Genomic DNA, 14,564 nt, shown 5'->3' with positions numbered 1-14,564 from the left:
ACCGTAGGTGGGACAGGTGTCAGGGAATAATCTTAGACTCCTGTAGATAACATACGGTCAGGCATGAGATACAGCCTTCTACATACCGTAGGTGGGACAGGTGTCAGAGAATAATCATAGACTCCTGTAGATAACATACGGTCCGGCATGAGATACAGCCTTCTACATACCGTAGGTGGGACAGGTGTCAGAGCAGCACTCACAACAAAAGCAGGTTTGAAGTTAGTTCCAAAGGCGAGAAATGTTCCCTCTAATTGTTTGTGGCACTGAGCAAATTTTAGGTCTTGCGAGCGGAAACTTGAACGTTGTGAGAATTTTGTGCAACTTCTGCCGCACGTTTACAGTAAACACTGAGGCTGTACCCGTACAGTTTTAGACAGTGGCCAATATGCTATTGTGGCTATTTAGCATAATGTAGGCCTACCAACAAAACCAATGGAGCAAATCCCATAACATTTTCACATGGAAATAGCTTTTGATTTCTATGATATAGCCTATAGTTACATATATGTGGTGTTCAATGCAGACCTGCATTGCATGAGACTTTTAAAAAAGTTTTTACCTGATGAACAGTTCTCTGCTGCCAATGACTGGAACGAATTGCAAAAATCCCTGAAGCTGGAGACATATCTTCCTCACAAACTACAAGCATCAGCTGTCAGAGCAGCTTACCGATCACTGCACCCGTACACAGCCCATCTGTAAATAGCCCACCCAGCTACCTCATCCCCATATTGTTATTTTTCTTTCACTTTTGCACTCCAGTATCTCTACTTGCACATCATCATCTGCACATCTATCACTCCAGTGTTAATGCTCAATTGTAATTATTTCGCCACTATGGCCTATTTATTGCCTTACCTCCCTAATCTTACTACATTCGCACACATTGAATATAGATTTTTGTTTTTAAATGAAGGGCTTGACATTAATTCATGTTTTCTTTACTTGGTCTGTAACACCATGGGCCAAATAGGTGACTGTACATTGCATTGTATTGTGTTGTATAATGCAAGAAACCACTTTAAAAAATAAAAGTAATTATTATTGCCATACAGAGAATTAGAACTACCCCTCTCTCTATTGGCTTATTTGCATATTCAAGCCTGTCTCCAAATACAACACCGCCCCTTTAATTATGACATTAGCTTTTTATCTGACTGACTTTTTAAAGATATCTTAAAATGTAGCCTACACGTTTGTGACCTATACTTATCTATAACTGGGCAAATAACTAGCAAAGAATATCAACAAATGTGCACACACGCGGCTCTGAGATCTGATCTGAAAATCGCATTCACTCGCGGGAAAGGCCGCTTGCGGGCTACCAGCGCCAATAGAATTATACTTCGTTGTGCTCTGGCTTTGCCTACAACAAAAGCACAGACTCAATCTGGCAAAGTTAGCGTTGTCTGGTTTTGTTGCATTGAAAATGGGCTGATATAATGTTGAATCGATCACAGAAAAAAAACGTTGAGTCTATATAGTGCAAACTAATGGGTCGAACTCAGTGAAGTTCAATATCTTGCGTCTCTGCGCTGCAGTTCTGGAGGAGGTACGCGGCCGCGCACAGCTTTGAGGGAACATTGAAGGTGAGTTCACACATCTCAATAGCAATAGGAACGAGAGATGGGTTGTTATATGCCTTTCACACACACTGGTGAACAGATGCTGCTATAGCATCGATATGAATATTTAAAACAGTCACCTCAAATACTCTCTAATAGATCTGTATTGGAGACTATATTACTGAAACGGGCTTGGGGATACTCCTGTTAAGGAATATTCAAATAGAAAACACTTTACTTGAATTTGTGTAGGCCTCGAAGGTAGGCCTAACTATTTTTCAAACGGTGTGGTAGGCTAATGACTGGAGTTGATTAATACATGATACTACATATTTCAGACATATGCCGCCAACATAAAGCTTCAATTAAAATGCTAGAACATTTCAACGTATAAAAGATGACACTAGATGGGTGGAGTGTTTGTATCCTCTTCTCGTTACATTAGCCTAGACCTTTAATAACCTTATGATCCGTTCTGCAGCCTCACCTAGTTCAATAAATCAAGCAGAAATGTCCTATGTTGCAAAGTGAACAGCAATCTGTTGCGAATTCTGGAAACAAGCTAGAAGGCAGTAGGCTATACATATCAGACGCAGTTAATCTTCTGACGTCTCTCTCCCACCCAATATTCTCCCCATCACGTCACCGCTCTGGAAGGCGAACGCGCACCGCACACACACTTCATTTCGTTCATTCACTCACCGCGTTTGACAATCGTGCTTCTATGCCACGACGACACATCAACGACGACACTGATATAGGACAGAGAAGTGACTCCGGCTTTTTAAGCTCGAGTCCTCCCGTAGCCACCCGTATCAGATCACATCACTCTCTGGTCTCCTCCCGTGCTGGTACCTAAAGCTAATCTCTCTGCGCTACTGCCTCCCAAGCGCCCAGGACCCAATCAGAGCGCTGGATTCAGGACGCTGTGTGCGCAGAGCTGTTCGGAAGAGACGCAGAGCCAGAGCACCATCATAAATCTTCTATTTTGGTTTTTATAGTGTTATTCAACTGATGTAATGAAACACTGACAATTGATCAACTCTTTTGCATAGAGTACCATTTTGGCACCCATGTAAAAAGTGATTGATCGAAGTGATTTGTCATATAATTTCAGCCAGAGCCAGCACCTCAAGAGTGAACAGATTCCAATAAAACATTCATAATCCGGCATAAAAAGCTACAGGACCTTCAACTGTTGCAGTGCCACAGGCGATTGTCTAACTAGACACAGATGACAGTATAGTCCAATAGACCTGTAGCTCCTTTTCCCTTGGTGCCATGACAAAGACAATGTCAATTAATAGTTTATGACACAATGTACAATTTCACAAATACTTTAATACATTTTCTGATAATATCAGTGACACAGGCCCAGTGGTAGAAAATAGCTTTATTTTGTTATTGTGCGTTCCACAACAGTAGTGCTTCTAATGCATAGAAAATATACATGACCTACATTATCCACCACTACCAAAAAACGTATTTCTGTTTTCCCCATTCTTCAGCCTCACTGGATACCATGGGTAGACAAGAACAGTTTACACATGCAAAGACATAACTGAAATAGCAAACTAATGAAGTTAAGATGAATAGTCACAGAAAGGGTCAAGTAAATACAAGGGATCCTGTACTGACAATGACTTAGTAAGGCACACATTTTATCACAATACCATCTTTCTACCCATAGGGCAGCTTGTTGTACAAAAACTGGCCAAGATTGTGCCACGAGAACATTTTGTAGGAACAATACTAAAGTTATTAGTCACGCTCCAGAGCTTTTGTAGAATTTCAGCCAGTAGTTTTTAAAGTAGCGCTCACAGGCCAAAATCAGGGTCCCTGAAAACTGTGTAATGTCATCCATATGATGTTGACCTGCAAACATTTTTCTTCTTCAATTCATACAATATGATACAAATGTTTAAGTGCTTAAGATCCCAGACTGCATCTTTAAGTAGGCTAACAGGTAAAGCCATACAACACCTTTGACATGCCTACCTTTCAGATGTATCGCATCCCCCATACTTATACACATTCCTCAACAAATTGACCTGTGGTCAAATACACACATATATACAAATCTAGATAGAAGTGCTGAGAGGGACATTAAATACTGGGTTGTGTCAGTAAGGTTAAACATCTGACCATGATATCCCTCTTCAACCTTATGGTATAGATTACCAACTGAACTACAGAGGACCAATGTGGTTGAGTATGGTGCTTACAACGCAAGGATAGTGGGTTCGATTCCCAGGACCATCTGTATGTAAAATGTTTGCACATATGACTAAGTGGCTTTGGATAGAGATGTCTGCTGAAAGGCATATATTATATTATTCATGATTGTGGTGCCAACTATCCCGCTCCTATAGTCCACCTCACGGCGTTCCCCTCAGAGCTGGGGGTGAGAGGGCAGAGGGAGGACAGGATGGGTGGGGGGCCCATACTCCCTGTGCTCCAGGAGTGGGGGAGGGTGGGGTGACTGGAGGGAGGGACAGGGGAGGTGAGGGTGGAGAGAGTTCCACGCAGACGGTCAGCAACGGAGAAACATGGGGAAGAACGGATAGGGCGCAGGACGGCATCTTATAGAGGGAGAGAGAAGAAGATGGTTTTAATATAGGACTAAGGCCATTTCTGTATTTAATTCAGATTTGTGTAAATAACATGAATCAGTGCAAATAGGCTTAAGTATAGATCTGAATTGTGCGCGTGTCTTGGACTGTGTCCTTACCCTCCAGTCCAAAGGGCGACGCCAGTAAGGTCTTGGCCTGGCTGTTTCCTGCCTGGGCTGCCCTCTGATAGAAACCAACTGCTGTTCTGAAGCACTGGGATACCCCGAACCCACTCTCATAACACTGACCCAGGAACAGCAGGGCATCTCTGTCCTACACACAGACAAAGAAACACACATCACATCACACTGAACTGAGACCAGGTTATGATTGAGACCATGGGCTATAATTACAGTTGTATAGTTTAAGTGCAGTGGAAGTCACTCACTCCGCTCTCCGCTGCCATCTTCAGGTAGTGGACTGACTTAAGGCCGTCTCTGACTGGCTCCTGCGAGAACAGAGACCCCAGGTACACTTGAGCCTGAGAGAGAGAGAGAGAGAGAGAATGGAGAGGAAGAGAGAGAGAGGGAGAGAGAATGGAGAGAAAGAATGGAGAGGAAGAGAGAGAGAGGAATGGAAGAAAGTTCGCAGAAAAAGACTGTTAGAAAAATACCAATGTTATTTTTTAGGCAACGTCTCACACTCGCTACACATACAACACACTCCCTCACTCCTCACCTCTCTCAGCCCAGCTGAGGCAGCCTGTTGCAGAAGGCTGATGGCTGTATCCAGGTCCTGTTGTGTGCTCTGCTGCCCTCTGCTGTTGAGGAGGAGTTTGGCACAGCGGTACTGAGCCTGACTGTGACCCCCTGTCGCTGCCTGGCTGTAGAAATCAAGAGCCTGTACAGGGAACATGAAGAGGGGAGTCACAAGACAGGAATTGTGTAATTGATTGTGTAAGTTTCACTGTGTGTGTGTGTGTGTGTGTGCACGCGCTTGGATGTGCACGTGACTGTGTGCCCGTGTGAGTTTGACTGCATGTGAGATTGAGTGCGTGTTTCTTACCTTCTCCTGGTCTTTGCATACACCCCTGCCTTTCTCGTAGCAGACTCCAGTGTTGAACTGGGCCTTGCTGTAACCCTGTCTTGCAGAGGCCAGGAAACAGGAGAAGGCTGCCTCATAGTCCCCAGTCTGAGCACTCTTCAGACCGATGATGTTGAGGACTACAGGAACACTGGAGTCGGCCACCTGTTGGAGGTTCTGGGTCGCCCCCGCCAGGGCGTCCTGAGGAACACAGAGGGCAAAGGTCAGGGTCAAAGGTCATCAACAGGAGACCGGCAGCTTCACCATCAGAGGAATGAATCAGCCTAAAAACTCACATGGTCATTCTGCTGCCCAGGCTGTTCCCTGTCTCTGGTTCTGTGGTTGTCTTCAGGCTGGGAGGACTCTGAAAAGGATGACTCCTCTGTAACATGGAAAGATATAAAAATAATCATCCCCTCTGCAGTGGCAGCTTTTTATACCGCGCCCGCTCTCGCTGGCTTTCTGTCCGACTTTCACCTGCTACCGCAAGAACTGGTCCCGAACCTAACCGCAGTACCGCAATGTTACTTTAGAAGTATGTGATGCAACTCGCTTGCCAGCCATGGTCCCAGCAATTTCGCTGCCTATCGGCAATATGAAATGCGCAAAAATAACCTAATAGGTTAAATGAGCAGATTCTTGTGTGGCCCATTATTAGACTATCAGGCAATATGCCAGACGTATTTTGAAGAGAGCAGAGTTGCAGAGACAGCTTTGAGCTACGCGTTTTAGAGGACTGGGACAATTTTCAGACAGACAAATATGGGTGATCAAAATGCATTTCTAGGCAATGCAGTAAACTACAGCCTACTCATATTTAAGAAGTTCATTTCCTCGGAAAGATAGCTGCCCTCTACATAGAATATAGCCTACTAGTTTAAGTGAGACCACATGAGCCCCTGCTCTCAGCTACAGCTAATGAACTTGAAGCAGCCTGAATGATGAGGGGACACTTGAGCTACCTTTTGCATATAGGATATAACCAACCTTCCAGGAGGGGAACGATCTGCAGGCAAAGACAAACGGCTAATTAATATTTATTGATAAGGGGAAAAGGTGCAACTCTCTCCATGGTATGCACGTGTAGCACATTTTCCATTTCAACGATGATCACGTCTCGATTGCATCTCCCCTCACGATGGTTGAGCGCCCTCCACTTTTTTTTCCATTGTCAATACTTATTTATTTCCAGACCCTGTCGTGAACTATAGCCTAATCATATTGGAGTTTGTCCTCCGAAAGATGAGCGCCACATGATTCTCTGCCCATATATAGGCAGCCTACTCTAGGTCATTGACGCCACATACTATAGGCACATGTGACCTGGCGCACCCAGCTACTGAACTTGAAGCAGTGAATAATGTGACAGGGGTGCTTGTAATACTATAGGCAGGCTAACGCATACAAAGCAAAAACATGACCGTTTTCAAATGATCTGCGGGACTCCAGATATAAATTCATCCCAAAGTTGTCTGTCTGATCGTCCCCGCACGCAGCATGAGAAATGCAGACCGCGCCGTAATGATCTCTGTCGGGACCTGCAGGTTCCTCGGTCATTCCACAGGATTTTTTAAAAACCTTTTATTTAACCAGGCAAGTCAGTTAAGAACAAATTCTTATTTTCAATGACGGCCTAGGAACAGTGGGTTAACTGCCTGTTCAGGGGCAGAACGACAGATTTGTACCTTGTCAGCTTGAATGTGTAACAGTATAAATTTAAACCGTCCCCTCGCCCATACCCGGGCGCGAACCGGGGACCTTCTGCACACATCAACAACTGACTCCTACGAAGCGTCGTTACCCATCGCTCCACAAAAGCCGCGGCCCTTGCAGAGCAAGGGGAACTACTACTTCAAGGTCTCAGAGCAAGTGACGTCACTGATTGAAACGCTATTTAGCGCCCACGCTAACTAAGCTAGCCGTTTCACATCCGTTACAAATGCAGCCCTCTACTATGTTGCTTTATCATGTAGTCTGGTAGGCATGTATTTGTGAAAAGGATGATGTAAGATTATAAGATAAATATTGTTACCCTGACCAAACACTTAACATGTAAAGGTAGAATGTGAGACTGACCCGTTCCAGAGTCGTCGTGACTCAGAGTTGCCCTCTTGTGGTCAGAGAGGTGACTGTGAGCAGTCAGATGGTCTTCATGAAACTGGTCAGGGATGCTGTAGCTGCTCTTGGGACTGCTGTGCTCCTGGCTCTGGGGCTGGCCCGGGACCTGCTGGCCCGGGACCTGCTGGCCCGGGACCTGCTGGCCCGGGACCTGCTGGCCCGGGACCTGCTGGCTCTGTCTCTGGGGCAGACAATGCACACTCCTCCCTCTGGGCAACACGTCACGGCGAGATACTGGACAAACACAGTGGGAAGGAGATCAGACTCATTCTGCATTCATGTACTACCAGAAAGCTTTGAAATTGAGCAGAGAAATGAGCTTCAGAGTTCCCTCGTCTGAATTTCACGGCTCAATATCCTTCACAGGATGAATTGCTTGGGATTATATTGTGTGTGGCGGGACTCACTTCGCTCCAGTAGGACACGGTAGCCAGACTTCTGCAGGGTTCCCTGGATGGCCAGGCATCCTGTGTTGGGGTTCTGGTTGGGGTCACTCCCAGAGAACTGAGAGTGGATCCTCCTACAGATCTGCATCAACAGCACCGCAGCTGCCCCCTTAACAGAGAGATCACAGGTCATTGTTTTTCCACCCCAAGTGTGCCATGTGCTTTATATTTGCATCTTAATGCGTAAAAAGTAGCCAATACCCAGCCAACTGCATCCAAGGCAGTGTAGCGGGGGAGCCCAGCGTAGCAGAACTGAGAGGTCCTCTTCCTCCTCTTGTCTCCATCGTCCCCTTTCTGAGAGCTAAGAGAGAAACAATGTGATATGAATAAGTTGTATATAAACTTGATTTGACTCATTAGGATCCCCATTAGCGACAGCTTGCCATACCGGGGTCGGACAAAACGGAAAAAAAGACATTACAGACAAGACTTCACAATGGACATACATTTTAAAACATTAATATGTAGTGTGTGTGCATCTATTAGTTAGATGTCAGATTCCTCATCCCCTAGTTGCTGTATTAAACCATCACGGCAGGCGCCTCAATGAGAGAGGGTGGTAATCTCCGTTCCCCCTACAGCACACCAGGAAGTAGAATCAGATTTAAAAAAACAGCTTATGGAACAGCAGGGACTGTGAAGTAACAAGTATATGTACAGACACATGCATACACACACACACGTACACATGGATTTGGTGTTGTAGATATGTGGTAGTGGAGTATGGGCCTGAGGGCACACAGTGTGTTGTAGATATGTGGTAGTGGAGTAGGGGCCTGAGGGCACTCAGTGTGTTGTGAAATCTGTTATGAATGTATTGTAATGTTTTTAAAATTGTATAACGGCCTTAATTTTGCTGGACCCCTAGAAGAGTAGCTGCTGCCTTGGCAGGAACTAATGGGGATCCATAATAAATACAAATATATGCACAGTGGAAACAGGCCAGGGCCACAGGATGATGCAACCAGCTGCAAGGCTGGCAGAGGGCCGCAGAGCGCGTCACAGGAGGGGGGACACTATGGAGGTGTGAAGGGAAGGAGATTTTTTCCCCCCACCTTTATTTAACCAGATAGGCCAGTTGAGAACAAGTTTACATTTACATCTGCGACCTGGCCAAGATAAAGCAAAGCAGTGCAACATAAACAACAACACAGAGTTACACATGGAATAAACAGACTTAGTCAATAACACAATAGAAAAATCTATATACAGTGTGTGCAAATGTAGTAACTTTAGGGAGGCAATAAATAGGCCGTAGTGGCAAAATAATTACAATTTAGCATTAACACTGGAGTGATAGATGTGCAGATGATTATGTGCAAGTAGAGATACTGGGGTGCAAAAGAGCAAAAAAATAACAATATGGGGATGAGGTAATTGGGTGGGCTATTTACAGATGGGCTGTGTACGGGTGCAGTGATTGGTAAGCTGCTCTGACAGCTGATGCTTAAAGTTAGTGAGGGAGATAAGACTCCAGCTTCAGTGATTTTTGCAATTAGTTCCAGTCATTGGCAGCAGAGAACTGGAAGGAAAGGCAACCAAAGTAGGAGTTGGCTTTGGGGATGACCAGTGAAATATACCTGTTGGAGCGCGTGCTACGGGTGGGTGTTGCTATGGTGACCAGTGAGCTGAGATAAGGCGGGGCTTTACCTAACAAAGACTTATAGATGACCTGGAGCCAGTGGGTTTGGCGACGAATGTGAAGCGAGGGCCAGCTAACGAGAGCATACAGGTCGCAGTGGTGGGTAGTATATGGGGCTTTGGTGACAAAACAGATGGCACTGTGATAGCCTCCAACACTCTACTCAGCAAATTAAATGTAGTCTGTATTGTAAATGACATCACTGAAGTCAAGGATGGGTAGGATAGTCAGTTTTACAAGGGTATGTTTAGCAGCATAAGTGAAGAAGGCTTTGTTGCAAAACCGGAAGCCGATTATAGATTTGATTTTGGATTGGAGATGCTTAATGTGAGTCTGGAAGGAGAATTTACAGTCTAACCAGACACCTAGGTATTTGTAGCTGTCCACATATTCTAAGTCAGAAACGTCCAGAATAGTAGTCGGGTGGGTGGGTGTGGGCAGCGATCGGTTGAAGAGCGTGCATTTAGTTTTACTAGCATTTAAGAGCAGTTGGAAGCCACGGAATGTGTGTTGTATGGCACTGAAGCTCATCTGGGGGTTTGTTAACACAGTGTCCAAAGGGCCAGAAGTATACAGAACGGTGTCGTCTGCGTAGAGGTGGATCAGAGAATCACCAGCAGCAAGAGCGACAGGATTGATATATACAAAGAAAAGAGTCGGCCCGAGAATTGAACCCTGTCACACCCCCATAGACTGCCAGAGGTCCGGACAACAGGCCCTCCGATTTGACACGCCGAACTCTATCCAAGAAGTAATTGGTGAACCAGGCAAGTCAGACATTTGAGAAACCAAGGCTGTTGTGTCTGCCGATAAGAATGCGTTGATTGAGTCGAAAGCCTTGACCAGGTCAATGAAGACGGCTGCACAGTACAGTCTTTTATCGATGGGGGTTATGATAGTGTTTAGAACCTTGAGCGTGGCTGAGGTGCACCCATGACCAGCTCGGAAACCAGATTGCATAGCGGAGAAGATAAGGTGGGATTCGAAGTTTGTTAACTTGGCTTTCGAAGACTTTAGAAAGGGCAGGATAAATATAGGTCTGTAACACTTTGGGTCTAGAGTGTCTTGCCCTTTGTAGAGGGGGATGACCGCGGCAGCTTTCCAATCTTTAGGGATCTCAGACGATACGAAAGAGGTTGAACCGGCTAGTAATAGGGGTTACAACAATTGCGGCGGATAATTTTAGAAAGAGAGGGTCCAGATTGTCTAGCCCAGCTGATTTGTAGGGTTCCAGATTTTGCATCTCTTTCAGAACATCAGCTATCTGGATTTGGGTGAAGGATAAGCAGGGGGGCTTGGGCAAGTTGCTGAGGAGGGTGCAGAGCTGTTTGCTGGGGTAGGGGGTAGCCAGGTGGAAAGCATAGCCAGCCGTAGAAAAATGCTTCTTGAAATTCTCGATTATCGTAGATTTATCGGTGGTGACAGTGTTTCCGAACCTCAGTGCAGTGGACAGCTGGGAGGTGCTCTTATTCTCCATGGACTTTACAGTGTTCCAAAACTTTTAGGAATTTGTGCTACAGGATGAAAATGTCTGTTTGAAAAAGCTAGCCTTTGTTTTCCTAACTGACTGTGTATTATGGTTCCCAACTTCCCTGAAAAGTTGCTTATCGTGGGGGCTATTCGATGCTAATGCAGTACGCCACAGGATGTTTTTGTGCTGGTCAAGGGCAGTCAAGTCTGGAGTGAACCAAGGGCTATATCTGTTCTTAGTGTTCTTCTTAATTGGGGCACGCTTATTTATGATGGTGAGGAAAGCACTTTTAAAGAATAACCAGGCATCGGGAGGGGGTCAATATCCTTCCAGAATACCCAGGCCAGGTTGATTAGAAAGGCCTGCACGCCTGAAGTGTTTTAGGGAGCGCTTGACAGTGATGAGGGCCGGTCGTTTGACCGCGGACCCATTACGGACGCAGGCAATGAGGCAGTGATCGCTGAGATCCTGGTTGAAGACAACAGAGGTGTATTTAGAGGGCAGGTTGGTCAGGATGATATCTATGTTTACGGATTTAGGGTTGTACCTGGTAGGTTCCTTGATCATTTATGTGAGATTGAGGGCATCTAGTGGCATCTATTTTAGATTGTACGACGGCCGAGGTGTTAAGCATATCCCAGTTTAGGTCACCTAACAGTACAACCTCTGAAGATAGACGGGGGGCAATCAATTCACATATGGGGTCCAGGGAACAGCTGGAGGCTGAAGGCGGTCTATAACAAGCGGCAACAGTGAGAGACTTATTTCTGGAAAGGTGGCTTTTTAAAAGTAGAAGCTCGAACTGTTTGGGCACAGACCTGGATAGCATGACATAACTCCGCAGACTAACTCCACCCCCTTTCACAGTTCTATCTTGGTGGAAAATGTTGTAGCTGGGGATGGAAATTTCAGGCTTTTTGGTGGCCTTCCTAAGCCAGGATTCAGACATGGCTAGGACATCAGTGTTGGTGGAGTGTGCTAAAGCATGGAATAAAACAAACTTAGGGAGGAGCCTTCTGATGTTAACATGCATGAAACCAAGGCTTTTACGGTTATAGAAGTCAACAAATGATAGCGCCTGGGGAATAGGTGTGGTACTGGGGTCTACAGGGCCTGGGTTAACCTCTACACCAGAGGAAGAGTAGGATAAGGGTACGGCTAAAGGCTATAAGAACTGGTCGTCTAGTGCGTTGGGAACAGAGAATAAAAGGAGTCGATTTCTGGCCGTGGTAGAATAGATTCAGGGCATAATGTACAGATAAGGGTATGGTAGGATGTGAGTACAGTGGAGGTAAACCTAGGCATTGAGTGACGATGAGAGAGGATCCATCTCTGGAGACACCAGTTAAGCCAGGTGAGGTCTCCGCATGTGTGGGACAAAATAGCTATCTAAGGCAAGGTGATCGGGACTGAGGGCTCTACAGTGAAGTAAAACCATAAGAACTAGCCGAGACAGCAGTAGACAATGTATATTGACAGAGAGAGGCATAAAGCAGTCACAGGTGTTGATCGGGAGAGCTAAGACAACAATGGGTAAATGGCGATGAATGGGCAGAGCAGGTCAGTTAGGTACATACAGGACGCGAGGTCAAGGCTGGGGCCGACAGATAAAAAAAATGAGGTACCGTGTTAATGAAACAGTCCAGGGGGCATCAGCTGTGTAGCCGAGTGATCATAGGGTCCAATGAGCAATAGGTGAGTCAGGGAGCCATTTGGTACTCACTACTACACTAGGCAAGCGGGAGACACGGCGTTCAGAAAGCTAGCGGGCTGGGGCTAGCAGATGGTTCTTCGGCAACATCGTAACGGAATAGCCTGTTGAGAACACATCGGGTGATTACGTCGGCAGACCAGTCATGATGGATCGGCGGGGCTCCGTGTCGACAATAAAGGGTCCAGGCCAATTGGCAAAAGAGGTATTGTAGCCTTAGAATTAGCTGGTATATGGGCCTAGCTCGATGCTAGCTCAGAGCTAACTGGTGCCTGCTTCAGGACAGAGGCGTTAGCTAAACTGAGCCACTCATTTGCAGCTAGCTAGCTGCGATGATCCGGTGTAATGATCCAGGGCGGCAGGAATCCGGTGATGTGGTAGAGAAGCAGTCCGATATGCTCTGGGTTGATATTGCGCTGTGCAGACTGGCTGGTATTGTCCGAGCTAAGGCTGGCTGGTGTCCGAGCTAAATGTGAAGACCGCTAGCAGTGGCTAACAAAGACTAGTAGCTAGCTAGCTGGCTAGCTCCTGATGGAGGTTCCAGTTATAAGGAATACAAAAAATGAATGAAGGGGTGAGGTACCTGTTGTTGGGAGAGTGACAGCCGGTGGAGAGCAGGGTGGAGTTGTTGATGACCTCATCTTCCACATGGTGATTCGGAGACAGGCGCAGGGGGGCTGTGCCATGGCACCGGCTCAAAACTGATGGCAGAGGGGTAAGAGATGGGTTTGTGATTGTGTATAGAATAAGTTGACTTCATTCAGCAAAGCAGCCAGGTATAGCCTGGAAGATATTGGGCAATTCCACAGTGACAGAATATTGCAGAGACTCAGATTTTTCACTTTAAAATGTCAAACAAAAACCAATGATTGCAAAGTTAAAACAACCGATAACTCTTAACAAGGACCATGTTTAACAAAAATTTCCACTGAAAATTGTACTAAAACACATTTACTTGAAGAGTGCAGATGCAAAAGTTTTACAATCATTGGTTTTTGTTTGGCATACATTTCAAAGCGAACAATATGAGTCTCAACATCATTCTGTTACCATGGAATTTCCCAATTGCTAATACTGTCTACATTTCTGCACGTTACAAACACAGAGAACAAGCATTGTCCTTTATATGTGATATGTATTATAATAAAAGGAGCTCGAAGTACTTGTTTAGTCTGTGCAAATCAGGTCTTTCTCGTCATAATGATGTTCAAATAAACCACTGTAACATAAGGAGGTGTCACCAAACAGGTTACAGCAGTGGGTAGCTAGTTAGCCAATGTTTTTTTTTTTTAGCTAGTCAATGTTATGCAGACACCTCGAATTGTCTGAAACCAAAACAGACTGGAGGCTGTGGCTAATCAAAACACCCATGAAAACAAACTATAGTTATGTGGAACAGAAACTAGTATGGCCTAGTTAAGGCATAAACTGTGAATGACCTGCCCCCGTTGTAAAACATTCTAGAACATGAGAGAACTTGCTATCAAGTCTGTCAATGATTCTAGCTGGTGGCATAATAGTAGTCTTGACAAAATAAAATATTAACGAGCTGGACAATTGTAAATCTAACACATTATTATGACACTTTTATAGACCCATTTAGCAAGCTTCGACGTGAGTGCATATAATCAAGGTTAGCTAGCTAATGTTAGTACTGAACAGAACATTGTCAATTATATTTCGCTCACCTCTTCCAACAAACCCTTGTACTCTCCACATGTTTCGTTGTCCTGAAGCTAATTTCAAGATTAATATTTCTACATATTTGCCCTAAATTAGTGTATTTAAAAATTCACTGCGGGAGTATTCTCGCCCCATAAGCACAGGACGAGTACAGTAGCAGTCTAGATACAAAAATAAAGCATGGAACAGTCACGAGTTATTTTGGAAGAAGGCAAGCCCCGGCAAGGAACGTCACCCGGAAATAGCACAACGTGACGTGTTGCGGGAAGGTAGACTTTTGAACGTGTGTA

General features: G+C 45.3%; 2 protein-coding genes across 7 annotated transcripts in view; both read right to left on the bottom strand.

Moving 5' to 3' along the window:
• LOC110504904 (amyloid-beta A4 precursor protein-binding family B member 2) overlaps nt 1-2,438 on the bottom strand; it is a 62,701-nt gene extending 60,263 nt beyond the window's left edge. For all 4 annotated transcript variants that reach the window (XM_036969915.1, XM_036969917.1, XM_036969916.1 and 1 more), the window contains exon 1: nt 2,271-2,438. The gene's annotated coding sequence lies outside the window, so the exon portion shown is untranslated. The remainder of the gene's footprint in view (nt 1-2,270) is intronic.
• Nucleotides 2,439-2,943: 505 nt separating this feature from the next.
• Nucleotides 2,944-14,501, bottom strand: LOC110504902 (DAP3-binding cell death enhancer 1). Of its 3 annotated transcripts, XM_036970184.1 has the most exons (12): nt 14,280-14,499; nt 13,175-13,292; nt 7,969-8,068; nt 7,729-7,876; nt 7,488-7,555; nt 7,280-7,442; nt 5,500-5,585; nt 5,186-5,404; nt 4,859-5,020; nt 4,569-4,661; nt 4,300-4,453; nt 2,944-4,150 (listed from the first exon to the last, which is right to left on the bottom strand). In XM_036970184.1, exons 1-12 carry the CDS (start codon nt 14,308-14,310, stop codon nt 3,924-3,926), a joined length of 1,569 nt encoding a protein of 522 aa, XP_036826079.1. In that variant the 5' UTR covers nt 14,311-14,499; the 3' UTR covers nt 2,944-3,923. The 3 variants fall into 3 exon arrangements, with proteins under 3 accessions (XP_036826079.1, XP_021439448.2, XP_021439447.2); XM_021583773.2 differs by having other exon boundaries at nt 5,500-5,567; nt 7,280-7,555; nt 14,280-14,501; XM_021583772.2 differs by having other exon boundaries at nt 7,280-7,555.
• Between the last annotated feature and the right edge of the window lie 63 nt (nt 14,502-14,564).

This window comes from Oncorhynchus mykiss, chromosome 31 (assembly GCF_013265735.2).
Source record: "Oncorhynchus mykiss isolate Arlee chromosome 31, USDA_OmykA_1.1, whole genome shotgun sequence".
In the NCBI taxonomy this organism is placed as follows: Eukaryota; Metazoa; Chordata; class Actinopteri; order Salmoniformes; family Salmonidae; genus Oncorhynchus; species Oncorhynchus mykiss.
Note: the sequence above shows the minus strand (reverse complement) of the source record. Positions and strands in the feature narration are given on the sequence as shown.

Bases quoted from the DNA above. Each gene is read 5' to 3' on its own strand.
- LOC110504902 (XM_021583772.2), bottom strand. From the start codon at position 14,310: ATGTGGAGAGTACAAGGGTTTGTTGGAAGAG. The intron at 5,405-5,499 runs GTGAGTTTTTAG...TGTGTTCCTCAG, and splicing joins CTGGGCAGCAGAATGACCAT to GACGCCCTGGCGGGGGCGAC. The intron at 4,454-4,568 runs GTGAGTGACTTC...GTCTGTGTGTAG, and splicing joins AGATGGCAGCGGAGAGCGGA to GACAGAGATGCCCTGCTGTT.